General features: G+C 46.1%; 1 protein-coding gene and 1 pseudogene across 1 annotated transcript; both read left to right on the top strand.

Moving 5' to 3' along the window:
- The first annotated feature begins 265 nt into the window (after positions 1-265).
- On the top strand, positions 266-9,600 carry LOC124019457 (extracellular calcium-sensing receptor-like). The gene is made up of 7 exons (XM_046334804.1): positions 266-549; positions 1,054-1,348; positions 1,828-2,117; positions 2,371-2,666; positions 2,911-3,134; positions 7,482-7,827; positions 8,283-9,600. The coding sequence occupies exons 1-7, from the start codon at positions 266-268 to the stop codon at positions 9,197-9,199; spliced, it is 2,652 nt and encodes an 883-aa protein (XP_046190760.1). The 3' UTR covers positions 9,200-9,600.
- Positions 9,601-11,803: 2,203 nt separating this feature from the next.
- LOC124019461 lies at positions 11,804-22,012 on the top strand (annotated as a pseudogene).
- The last annotated feature ends 1,375 nt before the right edge of the window (positions 22,013-23,387 follow it).

The following is a 23,387-nucleotide window of genomic DNA, read 5'->3' as shown; positions in this document are numbered from 1 at the left end:
CTATCTAAACCATTACAGTCAACGTAGTTCTGATACTGGCGCATACACTCTCTATAGCTGAAAGAAGCAGGAAAATCTCCTGCTCACTGGGTGGGCAGAGCAGCCTCTAGCCCCTCCCTCCTTGGCATGGCATTACCTACAGTGTGGCCCCCAGAGGAATCCCCACAGAGGTACAGTGGGTATTTAACCCAGAGAAGAGAGGTATCCTGACCTATGTGGGTCTGTATGGCGTTGTATTACTCCATACCTTCTACACATCAGGGGAATGAGGCTCTCTCCGGCTCCTGCTCTGGATCCAAGTCTTGCTGGTAGTCTGGTTCTACTACATCTAGCTGTGGTGGCTGGTGGGCTTGCCTTGCTCGCGTCTGCCTCTGTCTCTGCCTCTGGGCTGGAGTCTGTCAGATGCAGGCTCCAAGGCACCCCTCGTCCTCCGGCGTTCTCCCAGGACGGGGACTTTGTCATCGGGGGTGTTTTCTCCATTCATTACTATTTGAACACTTTGGATCACAGCTACACCAGCCTGCCTGAGCCCCTGCAGTGCACAGGGAGGTTAGTGAGCGCAAGAGGGAACAGGGGACAGGACTGTGGCTGTGTGGGGAGACAGATAAATTGTGTTTTAAAGACATTGAAACTGTGTTTAAAGACCGGTAAGCAGTGTGTTTATGTGTTTAAAGACAGAGATGAAGTGTGTTTAAAGACAGATAAATAGACTATTTAAGGATGATAAACTTTTTTAAAAGAGACTGTTTAAAGACAGATAAACAGTGTTTTAAAAACAGATAAACAGCATTTAAAGGCATATTAAAAGTGTGTTGAAAGACAGATAAAATGTGTGTTTGTGTCTCAGAGAGTAGGTAAAGACTACTGTTACAAAGGATCACATTTTCAAATGCAGGCTATATTACAATGTCCTCAATTACAGACAACAAAAGTGTAGGCATACATACGGTGTGGAAAATAATACTAGATATTAGGCTGTTTGTCATGAAAACATTCTATAGGCTGGATTATGATTCATCAGGAGGTGCTCACTGACCTATCTTCTATTTACAGAATGGATTCCCGTGAGTTGCGCTTCTCGCGCGCCATGGTCTTCGCAGTTGAGGAGATAAACAACAGTTCAGACCTTCTACCGGGTGTCACGCTTGGTTATCAAGTATACGACTCCTGCTCCTCGGTCCCCATGGCCGTGAAAGTGGCAGTCCAGCTGGCTAACGGCTTGGACCCCATGTTTGATACCGGAGAACAGTGCTCGGGGTCGGCTACCGTGACAGCTATCGTTGGCGAGTCTGCCTCCACGCCAACCATCAGCATGTTGCGCATTATCGGCCCTTTCGGCATTCCTCAGGTAAACTCCTGTGGAAAGAAATCATTCAGCTTCTTTTAATTTACAGTATTCCTAATGTATATTCTCCTCTCTTTCAGGAATGAGTTCTACTTTTAATTATTTGTATTCCACATGTATTATCCTCTCTTTCAGGAATATACATTTCTGTGTGAAATGATGTGGACAAAGGAATTTGAAAATAGACTGAGGGCTATGAGTCTGGAGAACTTCTATAGGATTTTTAAAAAAAATTGAGGACTATCTTTCATAGGCTAGGTTGTTATGGGAGACCAGGGATTAGTGTCACACTTTTGAGTATCCTTTTTATTCTGACCCAATGAAAAACAATGAGTTGACTTATTATTATTAATGTCTCCCTAACATCAAACTATCATCATTAAAAATAGCTAAATAAAAAAACAGGAAGTTGCCAAAACATTAGAGTTGTTTGACCGACATGATGTTCTTTCTCATGTTTTCGACTGTCTGTTTTTACCAAGGTGAGCCACTTTTCCACCTGTGCGTGTCTGAGTGATAAGAAACAGTATCCAACCTTCTTCAGAACCATCCCCAGTGATCAGTTCCAGGCTGCCGCTCTGGCAAACCTCATCAGACACTTCGGCTGGACCTGGATTGGGGCGGTCCGTTCCGACTCTGACTACGGTAATAACGGGATGGCTGCTTTCCTGCAGGCAGCACAAGAGGAGGGTATCTGTGTGGAGTATTCTGAAGCCTTCTCCCGTACCAACCCACTCAGTAGAGTGCAATGGGTGGCCGACGTGATCCGCAGGTGATCCGGGATTACTGGTGAACTTTTCATTCACACAAATGCAAGACTATATTTATTTTAAAAAATAATATTTTTATTAATTTCTCTCTTTTCCCAACGCTGATCTGTGAGACCAACATGATTTGCATACAGTATCTTATGCATGTCAAAAGTGTTGATTAATACTAATGTTCATGTTCACGTCACTGAGACATTCCAATGAATGACAAACATGACCAGCATATTAAGCATATGATATAATCATGTTCCCCAGCTCCACAGCCCAGGTGGTGGTTGCATTCGTAGCCTCTGGGGACATGAGGATCCTGCTGGAGGAGATGGAACGCCTGCCCTCTCCACCCCGCCAGTGGATCGGGAGCGAGACCTGGGTCACTGATCCAGATATGCTGCGCTTCAGATTGTTTGCCGGGGCCATCGGATTTGGCATCCAACGCTCTGTCATCCCCGGCCTCAGGGACTTCCTCCTGGACCTCTCCCCACAGAAGGTGTCCAACTCTCCCCTGCTCACTGAGTTCTGGGAGGGAGCCTTTGGCTGTAGGCTGAGGACAGGTATCTATCTATCCATCCATCCATCCATCCATCCATCCATCCATCCATCCATCCATCCATCTTTCTGTCCATTGATCTATTTACGTCTGTCTGTCTGTCTGTCTGTCTGTCTGTCTGTCTGTCTGTCTGTCTGTCTGTCTGTCTGTCTGTCTGTCTGTCTGTCTGTCTGTCTGTCTGTCTGTCTGTCTGTCTGTCTGTCTGTCTGTCTGTCTGTCTGTCTGTCTGTCTGTCTGTCTGTCTGTAGGGACCTCATCTACAGGTGTTGGGGTTGAAGAGAAGGTGTGTGATGGCAGTGAGGATATACAGCAGCTACAGACCCCCTACACAGATACATCCCAGCTGCGTGTCACTAACATGGTGTATAAAGCTGTTTATGCCATAGCACACGCCATCCACAGCATCGTTTGTGAAGAGAGAGAAAACTCCACTGTGAAATGTAACAAAAACCTTAATGTGAAGCCAACACAGGTGAATGACAAGTCTGTAGTATAATTTCCTGATAAATAGGTTTATTTCAACTACATGTATGAAGGACATGTTGGAGCGAGTGGTCGCATCTGCACTTCGCTCCCGCGGGTAGTATAACTTTTTCATTATATTTCATTATAGCACAACAGTTTGATTTGTCTAATCTTAGCAATGTCTTCTCAGCTAGCTACATAGCCGCCTTTGTATCAAAGATAATTGCGTAATTATCGTATTTCGCCGTCCTAACGTAGTCTTCACTAGCCAGCTAGCTAACGTCCACTGATTAGCTGCACTGGAGAAACTATTACACTCAACTGAACGACTTGATTAGTGTAGTGTTAGCTAGCTACATAGCTGTCTTTGCTGTCTTCGTATCATCGTATCCAAGATAATTGTGTTGTTTAGGTTTAGAGTGTGTAGTTTTAGAGTGATTATCTTAATTTACCGAGGTTAGCTAGCCAGCTATTTGTCGTCCTTAACGTAGGTGACTCTGCTAGCTAGCCAACGTCTTCTGTATAGAACTCAAGTACCCGGTCGCATTCACAGGTAGTATCACATTTTCACTTCATTTCATTACAGTACAACGGTTTGATTTGTTTGATCGTAGCTAGCTACATAGCCGTCTTTGTATCAAAGATAATTGTGTAGTCTAGAGCGATTTTCTAGGTTCGCTAGCCAGCTATTGTCGTTCTTTTAACGCAATGTAACATAAACAACACTGCTAGCTAGCCAGCTAGCCCCCGAATAGCAACACTGCAGAAACTATTACACTCAACGGAACGACTTGATTAGTGTAGTGTCAACAACGCACCCACTGCCAGCTGGCCTACTTCAGCAGTACTGTATCATTTTAATCATTTTAGTCAATAAGACTCTTGCTACGTAGCTTAACTTTCTGAACATTCGAGACGTGTAGTCCACTTGTCATTCCAATCTCCTTTGCATTAGCGTAGCCTCTTCTGTAGCCTGTCAACTATGTGTCTGTTTATCCCTGTTCTCTCCTCTCTGCACAGACCATACAAACGCTCCTCACCGCGTGGCCGCGGCCACCCTACTCTGGTGGTCCCAGCGCGCACGACCCACGTGGAGTTCCAGGTCTCCGGTAGCCTCTGGAACTGCCAATCTGCGGTCAACAAGGCAGAGTTCATCTCAGCCTATGCCTCCCTCCAGTCCCTCGACTTCTTGGCACTGACGGAAACATGGATCACCACAGACAACACTGCTACTCCTACTGCTCTCTCTTCGTCCGCCCACGTGTTCTCGCACACCCCGAGAGCGTCTGGTCAGCGGGGTGGTGGCACCGGGATCCTCATCTCTCCCAAGTGGTCATTCTCTCTTTCTCCCCTTACCCATCTGTCTATCGCCTCCTTTGAATTCCATGCTGTCACAGTTACTAGCCCTTTCAAGCTTAACATCCTTATCATTTATCGCCCTCCAGGTTCCCTCGGAGAGTTCATCAATGAGCTTGATGCCTTGATAAGCTCCTTTCCTGAGGACGGCTCACCTCTCACAGTTCTGGGCGACTTTAACCTCCCCACGTCTACCTTTGACTCTTTCCTCTCTGCCTCCTTCTTTCCACTCCTCTCCTCTTTTGACCTCACCCTCTCACCTTCCCCCCTACTCACAAGGCAGGCAATACGCTCGACCTCATCTTTACTAGATGCTGTTCTTCCACTAACCTCATTGCAACTCCCCTCCAAGTCTCCGACCACTGCCTTGTATCCTTTTCCCTCTCGCTCTCATCCAACACCTCCCACACTGCCCCTACTCGGATGGTATCGCGCCGTCCCAACCTTCGCTCTCTCTCCCCCGCTACTCTCTCCTCTTCCATCCTATCATCTCTTCCCTCCGCTCAAACCTTCTCCCACCTATCTCCTGATTCTGCCTCCTCAACCCTCCTCTCCTCCCTCTCTGCATCCCTTGACTCTCTATGTCCCCTATCCTCCAGGCCGGCTCGGTCCTCCCCTCCCGCTCCGTGGCTCGATGACTCATTGCGAGCTCACAGAACAGGGCTCCGGGCAGCCGAGCGGAAATGGAGGAAAACTCGCCTCCCTGCGGACCTGGCATCCTTTCACTCCCTCCTCTCTACATTTTCCTCCTCTGTCTCTGCTGCTAAAGCCACTTTCTACCACGCTAAATTCCAAGCATCTGCCTCTAACCCTAGGAAGCTCTTTGCCACCTTCTCCTCCCTCCTGAATCCTCCTCCCCCTCCCCCCTCCTCCCTCTCTGCAGATGACTTCGTCAGCCATTTTGAAAAGAAGGTCGACGACATCCGATCCTCGTTTGCTAAGTCAAACGACACCGCTGGTTCTGCTCACACTGCCCTACCCTGTGCTCTGACCTCTTTCTCCCCTCTCTCTCCAGATGAAATCTCGCGTCTTGTGACGGCCGGCCGCCCAACAACCTGCCCGCTTGACCCTATCCCCTCCTCTCTTCTCCAGACCATTTCCGGAGACCTTCTCCCTTACCTCACCTCGCTCATCAACTCATCCCTGACCGCTGGCTACGTCCCTTCCGTCTTCAAGAGAGCGAGAGTTGCACCCCTTCTGAAAAAACCTACACTCGATCCCTCCGATGTCAACAATTACAGACCAGTATCCCTTCTTTCTTTTCTCTCCAAAACTCTTGAACGTGCCGTCCTTGGCCAGCTCTCCCGCTATCTCTCTCTGAATGACCTTCTTGATCCAAATCAGTCAGGTTTCAAGACTAGTCATTCAACTGAGACTGCTCTTCTCTGTATCACGGAGGCGCTCCGCACTGCTAAAGCTAACTCTCTCTCCTCTGCTCTCATCCTTCTAGATCTATCGGCTGCCTTCGATACTGTGAACCATCAGATCCTCCTCTCCACCCTCTCCGAGTTGGGCATCTCCGGCGCGGCCCACGCTTGGATTGCGTCCTACCTGACAGGTCGCTCCTACCAGGTGGCGTGGCGAGAATCTGTCTCCTCACCATGCGCTCTCACCACTGGTGTCCCCCAGGGCTTTGTTCTTGGCCCTCTCCTATTCTCGCTATACACCAAGTCACTTGGCTCTGTCATAACCTCACATGGTCTCTCTTATCATTGCTATGCAGACGACACACAATTAATATTCTCCTTTCCCCCTTCTGATGACCAGGTGGCGAATCGCATCTCTGCATGTCTGGCAGACATATCAGTGTGGATGACGGATCACCACCTCAAGCTGAACCTCGGCAAGACGGAGCTGCTCTTCCTCCCGGGGAAGGACTGCCCGTTCCATGATCTCGCCATCACGGTTGACAACTCCATTGTGTCCTCCTCCCAGAGCGCCAAGAACCTTGGCGTGATCCTGGACAACACCCTGTCGTTCTCAACCAACATCAAGGCGGTGGCCCGTTCCTGTAGGTTCATGCTCTACAACATCCGCAGAGTACGACCCTGCCTCACACAGGAAGCGGCGCAGGTCCTAATCCAGGCACTTGTCATCTCCCGTCTGGATTACTGCAACTCGCTGTTGGCTGGGCTCCCTGCCTGTGCCATTAAACCCCTTTAACTCATCCAGAACGCCGCAGCCCGTCTGGTGTTCAACCTTCCCAAGTTCTCTCACGTCACCCCGCTCCTCCGTTCTCTCCACTGGCTTCCAGTTGAAGCTCGCATCCGCTACAAGACCATGGTGCTTGCCTACGGAGCTGTGAGGGGAACGGCACCTCAGTACCTCCAGGCTCTGATCAGGCCCTACACCCAAACAAGGGCACTGCGTTCATCCACCTCTGGCCTGCTCGCCTCCCTACCACTGAGGAAGTACAGCTCCCGCTCAGCCCAGTCAAAACTGTTCGCTGCCCTGGCCCCCCAATGGTGGAACAAACTCCCTCACGACGCCAGGACAGCGGAGTCAATCACCACCTTCCGGAGACACCTGAAACCCCACCTCTTTAAGGAATACCTAGGATAGGATAAGTAATCCCTCTCACCCCCCCCTTAAGTTTTAGATGCACTATTGTAAAGTGACTGTTCCACTGGATGTCATAAGGTGAATGCACCAATTTGTAAGTCGCTCTGGATAAGAGCGTCTGCTAAATGACTTAAATGTAATGTAAATGTAAATGACTAGAAGTTCTCATTATACTTTATTATATATTATATTATTATTATTATTATTATATTATATATTACAACTTCTTCTGAAGTAACACATCTGATAAATTGGAGGGGAATTAATGTTCTGTTTCTCTCTCTCTTCCCTTCTCTCCATTTATCATCTCTCTCTTCCCCTCTGTCCATCTCTCATCCATTCACTCATCTCTCTCTTCTCCTCTGTCCATCTCTCCTCACCTCTGTTCTTCTCTCACATCCCCTCTCTCTCTCTCCCTTGCACTTCCAACCCCAAGGTCCTGGAGAGATTGAGGAGGGTGAACTTCTCTCGTAACGGGTACCAGGTGTCTTTCGATGCCAACGGGGACCCAGTGGCCACATATGAGCTGGTCAACTGGCAGATACGGGAGAGTGGGAATATGGAGTTTGTGACAGTGGGGCGCTATGATGCGTCCCTGCCTCCTGACCAGAGGTTTGACATGGAGAGGGAAATCACCTGGGTAAAGAACAGTACCCAAGTACCTGTGTCAGTGTGCAGTGAGAGCTGTCCCCCAGGCACTCGTAAGGCTGTACAGAAAGGAAAGCCTGTATGCTGTTATGACTGTATCCAATGTGCAGATGGAGAAATCAGTAATAACACAGGTAGGACTATAGGAACAGTTGGCAAAAAGGTGTAGTAATTTCTGACACGGTTTACTAAGTATTTGTTTATTCATATAACCAGCACTACAAAGGTAGTGTCTGTCATTCATGTTCCTATTCTTATCATCTATATAGACTTGTTTCTACTGTATTATTGACTGTATGTTTGTTTTACTCCATGTGTAAGTCTCTGTTGTTGTCTGTGTCGAACTGCTTTGCTTTATCTTGGACAGGTCTCAGTTGTAAATGAGAACTTGTTCTCAACTTGCCTATCTGGTTAAATTAAGGTGAAATTAAAAATTAAAAATAAAAAATCTCATGTAAGCTGCACATTAATTCAACATTCTTTATTGTAAACTGACAAAGTGCAGCATTGTGGGACATGTATTTGTAAATAAATAAAACCTGAATCTATTATTATTAACATTTGATGTCTGTTGTTTTGTCCTGGTCAGATTCTTCAGACTGTCTGATCTGTCCAGAAGAGTACTGGCCCAACGCTGAGAGAGACCTCTGTATCCTTAAGCCTGTGGAGTTCCTGTCCTTCCACGAGGTCCTTGGAATCATCCTGACCGCCTGCTCTGTGGTCGGGGCTTGTCTGGCCATCGCCACGGCAACCGTCTTCTACCGACACCGAACTTCAGCCATCGTCAGGGCCAACAACTCTGAGCTGAGCTTCCTGCTGCTCTTCTCCTTGGCTCTGTGTTTTCTGTGTTCTCTCACTTTCATTGGCCGGCCCTCTGAATGGTCCTGTATGCTGCGTCACACAGCGTTTGGGATCACCTTCGTCCTCTGCATCTCTTGTGTTCTGGGGAAAACAATAGTGGTGTTGATGGCCTTCAGGGCTACGCTTCCAGGCAGTAATGTCATGAAATGGTTTGGTCCTCCACAGCAGAGATTGACTGTAGTGTCCTTCACGTTTGTCCAGGCTTTGATATGCACTCTGTGGTTGGTCCTGTCCCCTCCCTTCCCCATCAAAAACCTCACTACCTACAAGGAAAAGATCATTCTAGAGTGCGATGTGGGTTCAGCTATTGGTTTCTGGGCTGTGTTGGGCTATATAGGACTCCTGTCTCTCTTGTGCTTTGTGCTGGCGTTTCTGGCTCGGAAGCTGCCTGATAACTTCAACGAGGCCAAATTCATCACCTTCAGCATGCTCATATTCTGTGCAGTCTGGATCACCTTTATCCCAGCTTATGTCAGCTCTCCTGGGAAGTTGACTGTAGCTGTGGAGATCTTTGCCATCATCACCTCTAGCTTTGGGTTGTTCTTTCTATTATTTGTTCCTAAATGCTTTATTATTCTGTTCAGGCCAGAGAAGAACACCAAGAAACACCTCATGGAGAAGACATCCAATGATAAACGTTATTAAGAAATGATAGAGGGGAACAAACATTGTAACGTTCAGTTATATGGTTTATCATACAGTTAGGTAGGACGACTCTGACAGAGATGACCAACATTTTAGCAGATAATCATTGGTAACATTGTAACTCGTAACATGACAGGTTCACTTTAGATATTCCACTGTTATGAGGGATTGTTAAAATCTGATTAGACCTGCTACATGATGTGATTAGCAGTAGCCTACAGAGTGGAACCACTTCCATGTTGTTGGAGAAAAGCTTTATTCCTATATGAATTGATATAACATTGAAGTGCATGTATTCAATTGCTATTGTAATTCATCATATTATGTATTATAATAATATAATACACATTTTCATATATAGTTGAAATTGGAAGTTGGAGTCATTAAAACTTGTTTTTCAACAACACCACAGATTTCTTGTTAACAAATTATTGCTTTGGCAAGTCTGCTAGGACATCTACTTTGTGCATGACACAAGTCATTTTTCCAACATTTGTTTACAGACAGATTATTTCACTTATAATTCACACTTCCAGTGTGTGAGAAGTGTACATACACTAAATTCACTGTGCCTTTAAATAGGGTCATGACGTTGAACTCTTTGGACTCAGCGAGCACCATGCCCCTAATTCTGCACCATCCCCTCTCTCTCCTACACCCATGCTGCTGTGGTCAGAGAGGTCGTAAATTCCTGGAGGAGATTCTTCCTCATGGCCAGACAGTGTAGAGAGAGAGTGAGTTTCATACAGAGAACAAAGCTCTGTATGAGAGCACAGAGCTGGAGAACCGAACAATATTCATATTCTGGAGATTGTATAAAAGATCAGTGAAGTAATTAGCTACAAACTGGTCCGTTTAGTACAATTTTGTGAAACCCATGAGAGACAATACAGCCACATTACCATAACCCTGTTTATACAAGAGTCTCAGTTATGAGGCTTACATGTAATTGTTGTATAAAATTAATGAGTAAAGATAAAACTATTGGTGAAATGATGTAATGTGATTTTAGACTGTTTCATGAATGAAACTCCAATCCCCTTTGGAGTTGAACTAAATCAGAGGCCTGCCCATGAGTGCAGACATTGAGCTGGCATCATGGGACTGCCCCTTTTTGTGTTCCGAATAAAACCGCACCTGAGTTTTCCCACTTCTGATCAGCTTACCTCGAGAACCACGAGAGGGCTAAGGTTGTAGACCTGTACCTCATCAGGGAGGGAGTTAAGGTTTGAGTAGATTACTGAATCGTTGAACCATACCACGTGGTTAAACTCTTAGACTAACGATACCAACAGAATAAGAACAAATCTTTGATAATAATTGGTAATCTGCAGCTAGGAATTCGCTATCATTGAACGCGATGACGACAAACCGCCGAAACATCTATTCTATAATGACATTGCTGAATGTTACTCTGAACTATCAATTCCAAACACGGCAGAGAGAGAGAGGATGGACAAACTCTCCAACAGAAACAACCTTTTCAACAGAGAACCCGACGACACACTGAACGTAAATATATGTATTGATTGCAATTATTCTCGAATGAGTGGACGTTCATGTGCAAAGGATTAGCATTTAAATTGTTATAATTATCAACTTGTATTGTCTTATCTCAGTCGACCCCCACTTCCCTTTTGTCCACCAAGCCACGATACCGGTTTATCCCACTAGGGAAACTTCACTATCATTTCCTTGTAAAAATCTACTCTTTCATTATGCATTTCTGTCAATTACTTAGTTAGTAAATAAAGGATTTAAGACCATTGATGTATGGATGACTCATAGTGAAGACTGGGTTTGTGCATATCCAACAAAATTAATATACGACGTTTGGAATGCTCTGGATAAGAGCGTCTGCTAAATGACTTAAATGTAAATGTAAATGAATGAGACTTACGTGAGGTAAAGAATAATTCATTAATTCGAAGACTAATTGATGATATATTAAAATATCTGAAAGTTATATTAGAAAAATCTGACTTTGTAATCTGAATGCCTTGTTAACACCTCAGGTTTTATTTTATTTATCCGTTATTTTACCATGTAAGTTGACTGAGAACACGTTCTCATTTGCAACAACGACCTGGGGAATAGTTACAGTGGAGAGGAGGGGGGATGAATGAGAAAATTGTAAACTGGGGATTATTAGGTGACCGTGATGGTGTGGGGGCCAGATTGGGAATTTACCCAGGGCCAAGACACCGGGGTTAACACCCCTACTCTTACGATAAGTGCCATGGGATCTTTAATGACCTCAGAAAGTCAGGACACCCGTTTAACGTCCCATCTGAATAATGGCACCCTACACAGGGCAGTGGGTTATATCTTTTTTAGACCAGAGGAAAGAGTTCCTCCTACTGGCCCTTCAGATAAAAACGTGTAGACCTCTACAAGTCTGGTTCATCCTTGGGAGCAATTTACAAACTCCTAAAGGTACCACGTTCATCTGTACAAACAATAGTACGCAAGTATAAACACCATGGGACCGCGCAAGCGTCATACCGCTAAGGAAGAAGACACCTTCTGTCTCCTAGAGATTAGCGTGCTTTGGTGCGAAAAGTGAAAATCAATCCCAGAACAACAGCAAAGGTCCTTGTGAAGATGCTGGAGGAAACAGGGACAAAAGTATCTATATCCACAGTAAAACGAGTCCTATATCGACATAACCTGAAAGACCGCCTTAAAACTGCACATGCGGAAAAGGATGAGGCTTGCAAGCCGAAGAACACCATCCCATCCATGAAGCACGGGGGTGGCAGCATCATGTTGTGGGGTTGCTTTGCTGCAGGAGGGACTGGTGCACTTCACAAAATAGACGGCATCATGAGAAGAGAATTATGTAGCTATATTGAAGCAACATCTCAAGACATCAGTCAGGAAGTTAAAGCTTGGTCGGAAATGGGTTTTCCAAATGGACAGTGACACCAAGCATACTTCCAAAGCTGTGGCTAAATTCGCTTAAGGACAACAAAGTCAAGGTATTGGAGTGGCCATCACAAAGCCCTAACCTCAATCCTACAGAAAATGTGTGGGCAGAACTTAAACAGCGTGTGCGAGCGAGGAGGCCGACAACCCTGACTCAGTTACACCAGCTCTGTCAGGAGGAATGGGGCAAAATTCACCCAACTTATTGTGGGAAGCTCGTGGAAGGCTACCCAAAACGTTTGACCCAAGTTAAACAATTTAAACACAATGCTACCAAGTATTAATTGAGTGTATGTAAACTTCTGACCCACTGGGAATGTGATGAAAGAAATAAAAGCTGAAATAATTAATTCTCTACTATTATTCTGACTTTTCACATTCGTAAAATAAAGGGGTGATTCTAACTGACCTAAGACAGGGAATTTGTAATTGATTAAAAGTCAGGAATTTTGAAAAACTGAGTTTAATTGGATTTGGCTCAGGTGAATCTAAACTTCTGACTTCAACTGTGAGGCAACGTGCCAAGAGGACTCAACTGTAGTGGAACAATAAGAGAGGAAGCGTACCAAGAGGACTAGACTTTAGAAAAAATGATGTGTACTGCCAGCATGCCAAGAAGACTAGACTGTAGGGGAAATACTCTGTAGAACCAGAATACCAAGAGGACTTGGCTGTAGAGGAAATATATGTGTGGAACAAGCCAAGAGGACTAGGCTGTAGAGGAAATATACGTGTGGAACAAGCCAAGAGGACCAGGCTGTAGGGGAAATACGTTGAAGAGCCAGCGTGCCAAGAGGGCTAGACTGTAAAGGACATATAAGTAAGGCAAAGAGACAAATGATCTAAACTGTAGGGGAAATACCGTGTAGAGCCAGCGTGCCAAGCGAACTAGACTGTTGGGAAAATACTGGGTAGAGCCAGCGTGCAAAGAGGATTACACTGTAGAGGAAATATAATTGAAGCAAAATGCCAAATGGACTAGACATTAGCAGAAATTCTGTGAAGAGCCAAAGTGCCTGGAGGACTAGACTGTTGGGTAAATACTGTGTAGAGCCAGCGTGTAAAGAGGACTAGTGTAACGGTTTTCTAGGTGTGGTGAAGGGGAGTCGGACCAAAACGCAGCGTGTAGATTGCGATCCATGTTTAATCAAACAAACGTAAACACGAAATAACACAAACACTAAACGTAATGAAAAAACAAAACAAACAGCCTATACTTGTCAACTAACACAGGGACAGGAACAAAGACACTAAGGACAATCACCCACCACAAACTCAAAGAATATGGCTGCCTAAATATGGTTCCCAATCAGGGACAATGATAAACACCTGCCTCAGATTGAGAACCACTCCAGACAGCCATAGACTTTGCTAGATCACCCCACTAGCTACAATCCCAATATATACACACCAAAACCCCAAGACAAAACACACCACAATACAAAAACCCCATGCCACACCCTGGCCTGACCCAATACATAAGGATAAACACATAAAGATAAACACAAAATACTTCGACCAGGGCGTGCCAGAACCCCCCTAAGGTGCGGACTCCCGAACGCACCTCAAAACAATAGGGAGGGTCCGGGTGGGCGTCTGACCATGGTGGCGGATCTGGCGCGGGACGTGGACCCCACTCAGTCAATGCCTTAGTCCCCTCTACTCGCGTCCCTGGATAGTCCACCCTCTCCGCCGACCCGACCATGGCCTACCCAGAACCCCACTGGACTGTACTGAAGGACAGCTCGGGACTTCGGGACTGAGGGGAAGCTCGGGAGTGAGGAAAGCTCGGGAGTGAGAGAAAGCTCAGGAGTTCCGGTTCGGTTGCCCAACGCAGTGGTCGCATCTGCACGTCGCTTCTCCAACGGGTAGTATAACTTTTTCATTATATTTCATTATATCACAACGGTTTGATTTGTCCTCACCCAGAACCCCACTGGACTGAGGAGCAGATCGGGACTGAAGGACAGCTCGGGACTGAGGCAGCTCGGGACTGAGGGGAAGCTCGGGAGTGAGAGAAAGCTCGGGAGTGAGAGAAAGCTCAGGAGTGAGAGGAAGTTCAGGAGTGAGAGGAAGCTCAGGAGTGAGAGGAAGCTCAGGCAGGTACATAGATCTACCAGATCCTGGCTGGCTGGTGGTCTCAGCAGATCCTGGCTGACTGGCAGATCCTGGCTGAAGGGCGGATCTGGCGGATCCTGGCTGACTGGCGGATCCTGGCCGACTGGCAGATCCTGGCCGACTGGCAGTTCTGGCAGATCTGGAAGAGTCTGGTTGACTGGCAGATCTGGAAGAGTCTGGTTGACTGGCAGATCTGGAAGAGTCTGGCTGACTGGCAGATCTGGAAGAGTCTGGCTGACTGGTGGATCCTGGCAGACTGAAAGATCTGGCAGCTCCATGCTGACTGGCGGCTCTGACTGCTCCACGCTGACTGGCGGCTCTGGCTGCTCCATGTAGGCTGACAGCTCTGGCGGCTTCTTACAGACTAGCAGCTCTGGCGGCTCCGTGCAGACCGGCAGCTCCTTGCAGACTGACAGCTCCTTGCAGACTGGCAGCTCCTTGCAGACTGACAGCTCCTTGCAGACTGACAGCTCTGGCTGCTTCATGCAGACTGACAGCTCTGGCTGCTTCATGCAGACTGACAGCTCTGACTGCTCCATGCAGACTGACAGCTCTGACTGCTCCATGCAGGCTGGCAGCTCTGGCTGCTCCATGCAGGCTGGCAGCACCTTGCAGACTGACAGCTCTGGCTACTCCATGTATACTGGCAGCTCTGGCCGCTCCATGCAGCTCTGGCTGCGCTGAACAGGCGGGAGACTGCAGCAGCGCTGTAGAGGAGGAAGGCTCTGGCTGCGATGAACAGGCGGGAGACTCCTTCAGCGCTGGAGAGGCGGGAGACTCCGACAGCGCAGGAGAGGCGAGGCGCACTGTAGGCCTGATGCGTGGTGCTGGCACTGGTGGTACTGAACCGAGGACACGCACAGGAAGCCTGGTGCGGGGAGCTGCTACCGGAGGGCTGGGGTGTGGAGTTGGTACTGGATAGACCGGACCGTGCAGGTGCACTGGAGCTCTTGAGCACCGAGCCCGTCCAACCTTACCTGGTTGAATGCTCTCGGTCGCCCTGCCAGTGCGGCGAGGTGGAATAGCCTGCACTAGGCTATGCAGGCGAACCGGAGACACCGAGCGCAAGGCTGGTGCCATGTAAGCCGGCCCAAGGAGACGCACTGGGGACCAGATGCATAGAGCCGGCTTCATGGCATTTGGCTCGACACTCAATCTAGCCCGGCCGATACGCGGAGCTGGAATATACCGCACCGGGCTATGCACCCGCACTGGAGACACCGTGCGCACCACAGCATAACAAGGTGCCTGCCCGGTCTCTCTAGCCCCCGGTAAGCACAGGGAGTTTGCGCAGGTCTCCTACCTGGCATAGCCAATACATTTTTGGGGCTGACTCTCAGGCTTCCATCCGCATCGCCGTGCTGCCTCCTCATACCTGCGCCTCTCAGCTTTTACCGCCTCCAGTTCTTCCTTGGGGCGGCGATATTTTCCAGGCTGAGCCCAGGGTCCTTTACCGTCCAGTTCGTCCTCCCATGTCCATTTCTCCAGGTGGTGCAGCCTCTCCCACTGCAGCTGCTGCTGCTCCTGCCGCTGCTGCCTCTGTTGCCTCTCCTGTGGCTCCTGCCTGTTGACACGCTGCTTGGTCCGTTTGTGGTGGGTGATTCTGTAACGGTTTTCTAGGTGTGGTGAAGGAGAGTCGGACCAAAACGCAGCGTGTAGATTGCGACCCATGTTTAATCAAACAAATGTAAACACGAAATAACACAAACACTACAAAACAAATAAACGTAACGAAAACCGAAATGGTTTGTAACGGTTTTCTAGGTGTGGTGAAGGGGAAATATTGTGTAGAGCCAGCGTGCCAAGAAGACAGTTGAGGAAATACTGTGCGTTCCAAGAGGACTAGACAGTAGGGGAAATATTATTTTTTATTTATTTAACCTTTATTTAACCAGGAAGGGCTCATTGAGATTTAAAATATATTTTTCAAGAGTTTCCTGGCAAAGATAGGCAGCACCAAGCCATTACAAAAGTACAGAGAAACAACATGAAAAACTACAAGTAATCTAGGTAAAACCATAGAATTCACAATATAAGAGAGGCTCATGGATATTGTGTGTCTAATGTATGTTTATGTCTATCTAAACCATTACAGTCAATGTAGTTCTGATGCTGGTGCATACACTCTCTATAGATGAAATGAGCAGGTGAGCAGAGCAGCCTCTAGCCCCTCCCTCCTAGACATGGCCATACCCACAGTGTGGCCCCCAAAGGAATCCCCACAGAGGTACGATGGGTATTTAACCCAGACAAGAGAGGTATCCTGACCTATGTGGTTCTGTGTGGCGTTGTATTCCTCCATACCTTCTACATATCAGGGGAATGAGGCTCTCTCCGTCTCCTGCTCTGGATCCAAGTCTGGCTGGTAGTCTGGTTCTACTACATCTAGCTGTGGTGGCTGGTGGGCTTGCCTTGCTCTCGTCTGCCTCTGTCTCTGCCTCTGGGCTGGAGTCTGTAAGATGCAGGCTCCAAGCCACCCCTCGTCCTCCGGCGTTCTCCCAGGACGGGGACTTTGTCATCGGGGGTGTTTTCTCCATGCACTACTACATGCACACTGTGGATCACAGCTATACCAGCCTGCCTGAGCCCCTGCAGTGCACAGGGAGGTCAGTGAGCGCAAGAGGGAGCAGGGGACGTGACTGTGGCTGTGTGGGGAGACAGATACATTGTCTTTTAAAAACAGAGATACAGTTTGTTTAAAGACAGAGATACAGTGTGTTTAAAGACAGAGATACAGTGTGTTTAAAGACAGAGATACAGGGTGTTTAAAGACAGAGATACAGGGTGTTTAAAGACAGAGATACAGTGTGTTTTAAAGACAGAGAAACAGTGTGTTTAAAGACAGAGATACAGGGTGTTTAAAGTCCGATAAACAGTGTGTTTAAAGACAGAAAAACAGTGTGTTTAAAGACAGATAAACAGTGTGTTTAAAGACAGATAAACAGTGTGTTTAAAGACAGACAAACAGTGTGTTTAAAGACAGATTAACAGTGTGTTTAATGTCCGGTAAACAGTGTGTTTAAAGTCCGGTAAAAAGGGTGTTTAAAGACAGATAAAAAGTGTGTTTAATGACAGATAAATAGTGTGTTAATGACAGATAAACAGTGTGTTTAAAGACAGATAAACAGTGTGTTTAAAGACCATAATCAGTGTGTTAATGACAGATAAACAATGTGTTTAAAGACAGATAAACAGTGTGTTTAAAGACAGAGATACAGTGTGTTTAATAAAGACAGATAAACAGTGTGTTAATGACAGATAAACAGTGTGTTTAAAGACCATAATCAGTGTGTTTGTGTCTGAGAGAGTATGTAAAGACTACTGTCACATTTTCAAATGCAGGCTATACTACAATGTCCTCAATTACAGACAACAAAAGTGTAGGCATATAGACGGTATGGAAAATAATACTAGATATTAGGTTGTTTGCCATGGAAACATTCTATAGTCTAGTTCATCATTCATCAGGAGGTGCTCACTGACCCATCATCTATTTACAGTATGGATTCCCGTGAGTTGCGCTTCTCGCGCGCCATGATCTTCGCAGTTGAGGAGATAAACAACAGTTCAGACCTTCTACCGGGTGTCACACTTGGTTATCAAGTGCACGACTCATGCAACTCGGTCCCCATGGCCGTGAAAGTGGCCTTCCAGCTGGCTAATGGCCTGGACACCATGTTTGATACCGGAGAACAGTGCTCAGGGTCGGCTACAGTGACAGCTATCGTGGGCGAGTCTGCCTCCTCGCCTACCATCAGCATGTTGCGCATCATCAGCCCTTTCGGCATTCCTCAGGTAAACTCCTGTGGAAAGAAATCATTCAGCTTAATTTAATTTCATGAATTCCAAGAGTTTATTCTCCTCTCTTTCAGGAATGAGTTCAACTTTTAAATTACCGTATGTCAACCGTATTCTACTCTTTTTCAGGAATATACATTTCTGTGTGAAATTATGTGGAGAAAGGCATTTGAACATAGACTGAGGAATATGAGTCTGGAGAACTTCTGTCGCCATTAAAACATGATCTGAGGACTATATTTCACAGGCTCAGTTTTTATGGGAGGCAAGGGAATGGTGTCACATTTTTGGGTATCCTTACCATTCTGACCCAATGAAAAACAATGAGTTGGCTTATTATTATTAATGTCTCCCTAACATCAAACTACAGAGCAAAATTTTAAAAGCAGGAAGTAGCCAATACATTAGAGTTGTGAGGCCGACATGATGTTCTTTCTCATGTTTTCGACTGTCTGTTTTTACCAAGGTGAGCCACTATTCCACCTGTGCTTGTCTGAGTGATAAGAAACAGTATCCAACCTTCTTCAGAACCATCCCCAGTGATCAGTTCCAGGCTGCCGCTCTGGCCCACCTCATCAGGCACTTCGGCTGGACCTGGATTGGGGCGGTCCGTTCCGACTCTGACTACGGTAATAACGGGATGGCGGCTTTCCTTCAGGCAGCAGAAAAGGAGGGCATCTGTGTGGAGTATTCTGAAGCATTTTCCCTTACCAACCCACTCAGCAGAGTGCAACGGGTGGCTGACGTGATCCGCAGGTGATCCATGATTACTGGTGAACTTTTCATTCACACAAAAGCAAGACCATATTTATAAAAAATACTATTGTTTTTAATTTCTCTCTTTTCCCAAAGGTGATCTGTGAGACCAGCATGATTTGCAAACAGTATCTTATGCATGTCAAAAGTGTTGATGAATACCAATGGTCATGTTCACTTCACTGAGACATTCCAGTAAATGACAAACATGACCAGCATATTAAGCATATGATATAATCATGTTCCCCAGCTCCACAGCCCAGGTGGTGGTTGCATTTGTATCTGCTTGGGACATGAGGATCCTGCTGAGGGAGATGGAACGCCTGCCCTCTCCACCCCGCCAATGGATCGGGAGTGAGTCCTGGGTCACTGACCCAGATTTGCTGCGTTTCGGCCTGTGTGCCGGGGCCATCGGATTTGGCATCCAACGCTCTGTCATCCCCGGCCTCAGGGACTTCCTCCTGGACCTCTCCCCACAGAAGGTGTCCAACTCTCCCCTGCTCACTGAGTTCTGGGAGGGAGCCTTTGGCTGTAGGCTGGGTATAGGTATCTATCTATCTATCTATCTATCTGTCTGTCTGTCTGTCTGTCTGTCTGTCTGTCTGTCTGTCTGTCTGTCTGTCTGTCTGTCTGTCTGTCTGTCTGTCTGTCTGTCTGTCTGTCTGTCTGTCTGTCTGTCTGTCTGTCTGTCTGTCTGTCTGTCTGTCTGTCTGTCTGTCTGTCTGTCTGTCTGTCTGTCTGTCCGTCCGTCCGTCCGTCCGTCCGTCCCTCCGTCCGTCCGTCTGTCTGTTGGTTTCTTGGTATCTCTCTCTGTCTGTCTGTAGGGACCTCTACAGGTGTTGGGGTTGAAGAGAAGGTGTGTGATGGCAGTGAGGATATACAGCAGCTACAGGCCCCCTACACAGATACATCCCAGCTGCGTGTCACTAACATGGTGTATAAAGCTGTTTATGCCATAGCACACGCCATCCACAGCATCGTTTGTGAAGAAGGAGAAAACTTCACTGTGAACTGTGACAAAAACCTTAATGTGAAGCCAACACAGGTGAATGAAAAGTCTATAGTCTAATTTCCTGATAAATATGTTTATAAAGACAACATGTATGAAGGCCTAGGAGTTCTCATTATACTTTACAACTTCTTCTGACGTAACACATCTGATAAAAATGAGTTGAATTAATTTTCTTTTTCTCTCTGCTTCTTTCTACCCCTTTCTCCATCTCTCATCTCTCTCTTCCCCTCTGTCCATCTATCTCTCCATCTCTCATCCCTTCTCTCATCTCTCTCTTCCCTTATCTCCATCGCTCTTCACCTCTCTCCTTCTATCTCTCTCTCTCTCTCTCTCTCTCTCTCTCTCTCTCTCTCTCTCTCTCTCTCTCTCTCTCTCTCTCTCTCTCTCTCTCTCTCTCTCTCTCTCTCTCTCTCTCTCTCTCTCTCTCTCCCTTGCCCTTCCAACCCCCAGGTCCTGGAGAGATTGAGGAGGGTGAACTTCTCTCGTAATGGGTACCAGGTGTCTTTCGATGCCAACGGGGACCCAGTGGCCACCTATGAGCTGGTCAACTGGCAGATACGGGAGAGTGGGAAGACGGAGTTTGTGACAGTGGGGCGCTATGATGCGTCCCTGCCTCCTGACCAGAGGCTTGACATCGAGAGGGAAATCACCTGGGTAAAGAACAGTACCCAAGTACCTGTGTCAGTGTGCAGTGAGAGCTGTCCCCCAGGCACTCGTAAGGCTGTACAGAAAGGGAAGCCTGTATGCTGTTATGACTGTATCCAATGTGCAGAGGGAGAGATCAGTAATAACACAGGTAGGACTATAGGAACAGTTGGCAAAAATGTGTATTCATTTCTATCACTGTAAAGTAGTGGTTTATTCCTATTACCAGCACTACAAAGGTAGTATCTGTCAATCATGTTCATGTTCTTATTATCTCATGTAAGGTGCACATTAATTCAACATTCTTTATTGTAAACTGACAAAGTGCAGCATTGTGGGACATGTATTTGTAAATAAATCAAACCTGAATCTATTATTATTAACATTTGATGTCTGTTGTTTTGTCCTGGTCAGATTCTTCAGACTGTCTGATCTGTCCCGAAGAGTACTGGCCCAACGCTGAGAGAGACCTCTGTATCCTTAAGCCTGTGGAGTTCCTGTCCTTCCACGAGGTCCTTGGAATCATGCTAACCGCCTGCTCTGTGGGCGGGGCTTGTCTGGCCATTGCCACGGCAACTGTCTTCTACCGACACCGAACTTCGGCCATCGTCAGGGCCAACAACTCTGAGCTGAGCTTCCTGCTGCTCTTCTCCTTGGCTCTGTGTTTTCTGTGTTCTCTTACTTTCATTGGCCGGCCCTCTGAATGGTCCTGTATGCTGCGTCACACAGCGTTTGGGATCACCTTCGTTCTCTGCATCTCTTGTGTTCTGGGGAAAACCATAGTGGTGTTGATGGCCTTCAGGGCTACACTTCCAGCCAGTAATGTCATGAAATGGTTTGGTCCTCCACAGCAGAGATTGACTGTAGTGTCCTTCACGTTTGTCCAGGCTTTGATATGCACTCTGTGGTTGGTCCTGTCCCCTCCCTTCCCCATTAAAAACCTCACTACCTACAAGGAAAAGATCATTCTAGAGTGTGATGTGGGTTCAGCTATTGGTTTCTGGGCTGTGTTGGGCTATATAGGACTCCTGTCTCTCTTGTGCTTTGTGCTGGCGTTTCTGGCTCGGAAGCTGCCGGATAACTTCAATGAGGCCAAATTCATCACCTTCAGCATGCTCATATTCTGTGCAGTCTGGATCACCTTCATCCCAGCTTATGTCAGCTCTCCTGGGAAGTTGACTGTAGCTGTGGAGATCTTTGCCATCATCACCTCTAGCTTTGGGTTGTTCTTTCTATTATTTGTTCCTAAATGCTTTACTATTCTGTTCAGGCCAGAGAAGAACACCAAGAAACACCTTCGGGATAAGACATCCTATGATATACGTTATTAAGAAATGATTGAGGGAGAACAACATTGTAACGTTCAGTTATATGGTTTATCATACAGTTAGGTAGGACTACTCTGACAGAGATGAACAACAATTTAGCAGATATTCATTGGTAACATTGTAACTAGTAACATGACAGGTTCACTTTAGATATTCCAATGTTATGAGAGATTGTTCAAATCTATAGTGTTAAAATCTAATTAGACCTGCTACATGATGTGATTAGCAGTAGCCTACAGAGTGGAACCACTTCCATGTTGTTGGAGAAAAGCTTTATTCCTATATGAATTGATATAACATTGAAGTGCATGTGTTCAATTTATAATGTAATTCATCATATTATGTATTATAATAATATAATAAACATTTTCAGATACAGTTGAAGTCAGAAGTTTACATACACATAGGTTGGAGTAATGAAAACTCGTTTTTCAACAACTCCACACATTTCTTGTTAACTTCTTGGATATAGGGGGTGCTCTTTTAATTTATGGATAAAAAAATGTTCCCGTTTTAAACAATTTTGTCACGAGAAGATGCATATAGTTGACAGCTTTGTAAAGAAAACACTCTGACGTTTCCAAAACTGCAAAGATATTGTCTGTGAGTGCCCCAGAACTAATGCTACAGGCGAAATCAAGATGCAATTTCATACAGGAAGTGCCCCAGATTTTGAATGCGCTGTTTTCCAATGTCTCCTTATATGGCTGTGTATGGGTCACGAATGAGCTTAGACTTTCTGTCCTTTCCCGAAGGTGTCGACAGCATTGTGACGTATTTGTAGGCAAATCACTGGAAGATTGACCATTTTAGACTACATCTACCAGGTGGCCGCTTGGTGTCCTCTGTTGCAATTATTGCGTAATCTCCAGCTGCGTGTATTTTTCGTTTGCTTTGAGAAGAAACACAGCTGCCACGAATGATTTATCATCGAATAGATATGTGAAAAACACCTTGAGGATTGATTCTAAACAACGTTTGCCATGTTTCTGTCGATATTATGGAGTTAATTTGGTAAAAAGTTCGGCGTTGTAGAGACTGCATTTTCTGATTTTTTTCTTAGTCAAACGTGATGAACAAAACGGAGCGATTTCTCCTACACAAATAATATTTTGGGAAAAAATTAACATTTGCTATTTAACTGAGAGTCTCCTCATTGAAAACATCCGAAGTTCTTCAAAGGTAAATGATTTTATTTTAATGCTTTTCTTGTTTTTGTGAAAATGTTGCCTGCTGAATGCTAGGCTCAATGCTATGCTAGCTATCAATACTCTTACACAAATGCTTGTGTAGCTATGGTTGAAAAGCATATTTTGAAAATCTGAGATGACAGTGTTGTTAACAAAAGGCTAAGCTTGTGAGTGAATATATTTCTTTCATTTCATTTGCGATTTTCATGAATAGTTAACGTTGCGTTATGGTAATGAGCTTGAGGCTATAATTACGCTCCCGGATACGGGATTGCTCGACGCTAGAGTGTATTAGTGTATTAATTCCTGATTTTTCCGCTTGTCTGTTGCCAGTTCATCTTATCTTGTTAGTTCTTACCAGTGAGTTTCCCCATGTTCATGTTCTCAAGTTTCGTTTCTAGTCTGCCCGGCTC

This window comes from Oncorhynchus gorbuscha, unplaced genomic scaffold (assembly GCF_021184085.1).
Source record: "Oncorhynchus gorbuscha isolate QuinsamMale2020 ecotype Even-year unplaced genomic scaffold, OgorEven_v1.0 Un_scaffold_99:::fragment_4:::debris, whole genome shotgun sequence".
Taxonomy (NCBI): domain Eukaryota; kingdom Metazoa; phylum Chordata; class Actinopteri; order Salmoniformes; family Salmonidae; genus Oncorhynchus; species Oncorhynchus gorbuscha.
The sequence above is the reverse complement of the archived record's forward strand: the minus strand, read 5'-3'. Positions and strand labels throughout refer to the sequence as shown.

What these genes read in the sequence shown, in the direction of transcription:
- LOC124019457 (XM_046334804.1), top strand. Translation starts at nt 266, where the DNA reads ATGAGGCTCTCTCCGGCTCCTGCTCTGGATCCAAGTCTTGCTGGTAGT. An exon ending in GTGGCCGACGTGATCCGCAG is followed by an intron (nt 2,118 to 2,370) that starts GTGATCCGGGAT and finishes CATGTTCCCCAG; the next exon opens with CTCCACAGCCCAGGTGGTGG. An exon ending in TGGCTGTAGGCTGAGGACAG is followed by an intron (nt 2,667 to 2,910) that starts GTATCTATCTAT and finishes GTCTGTCTGTAG; the next exon opens with GGACCTCATCTACAGGTGTT.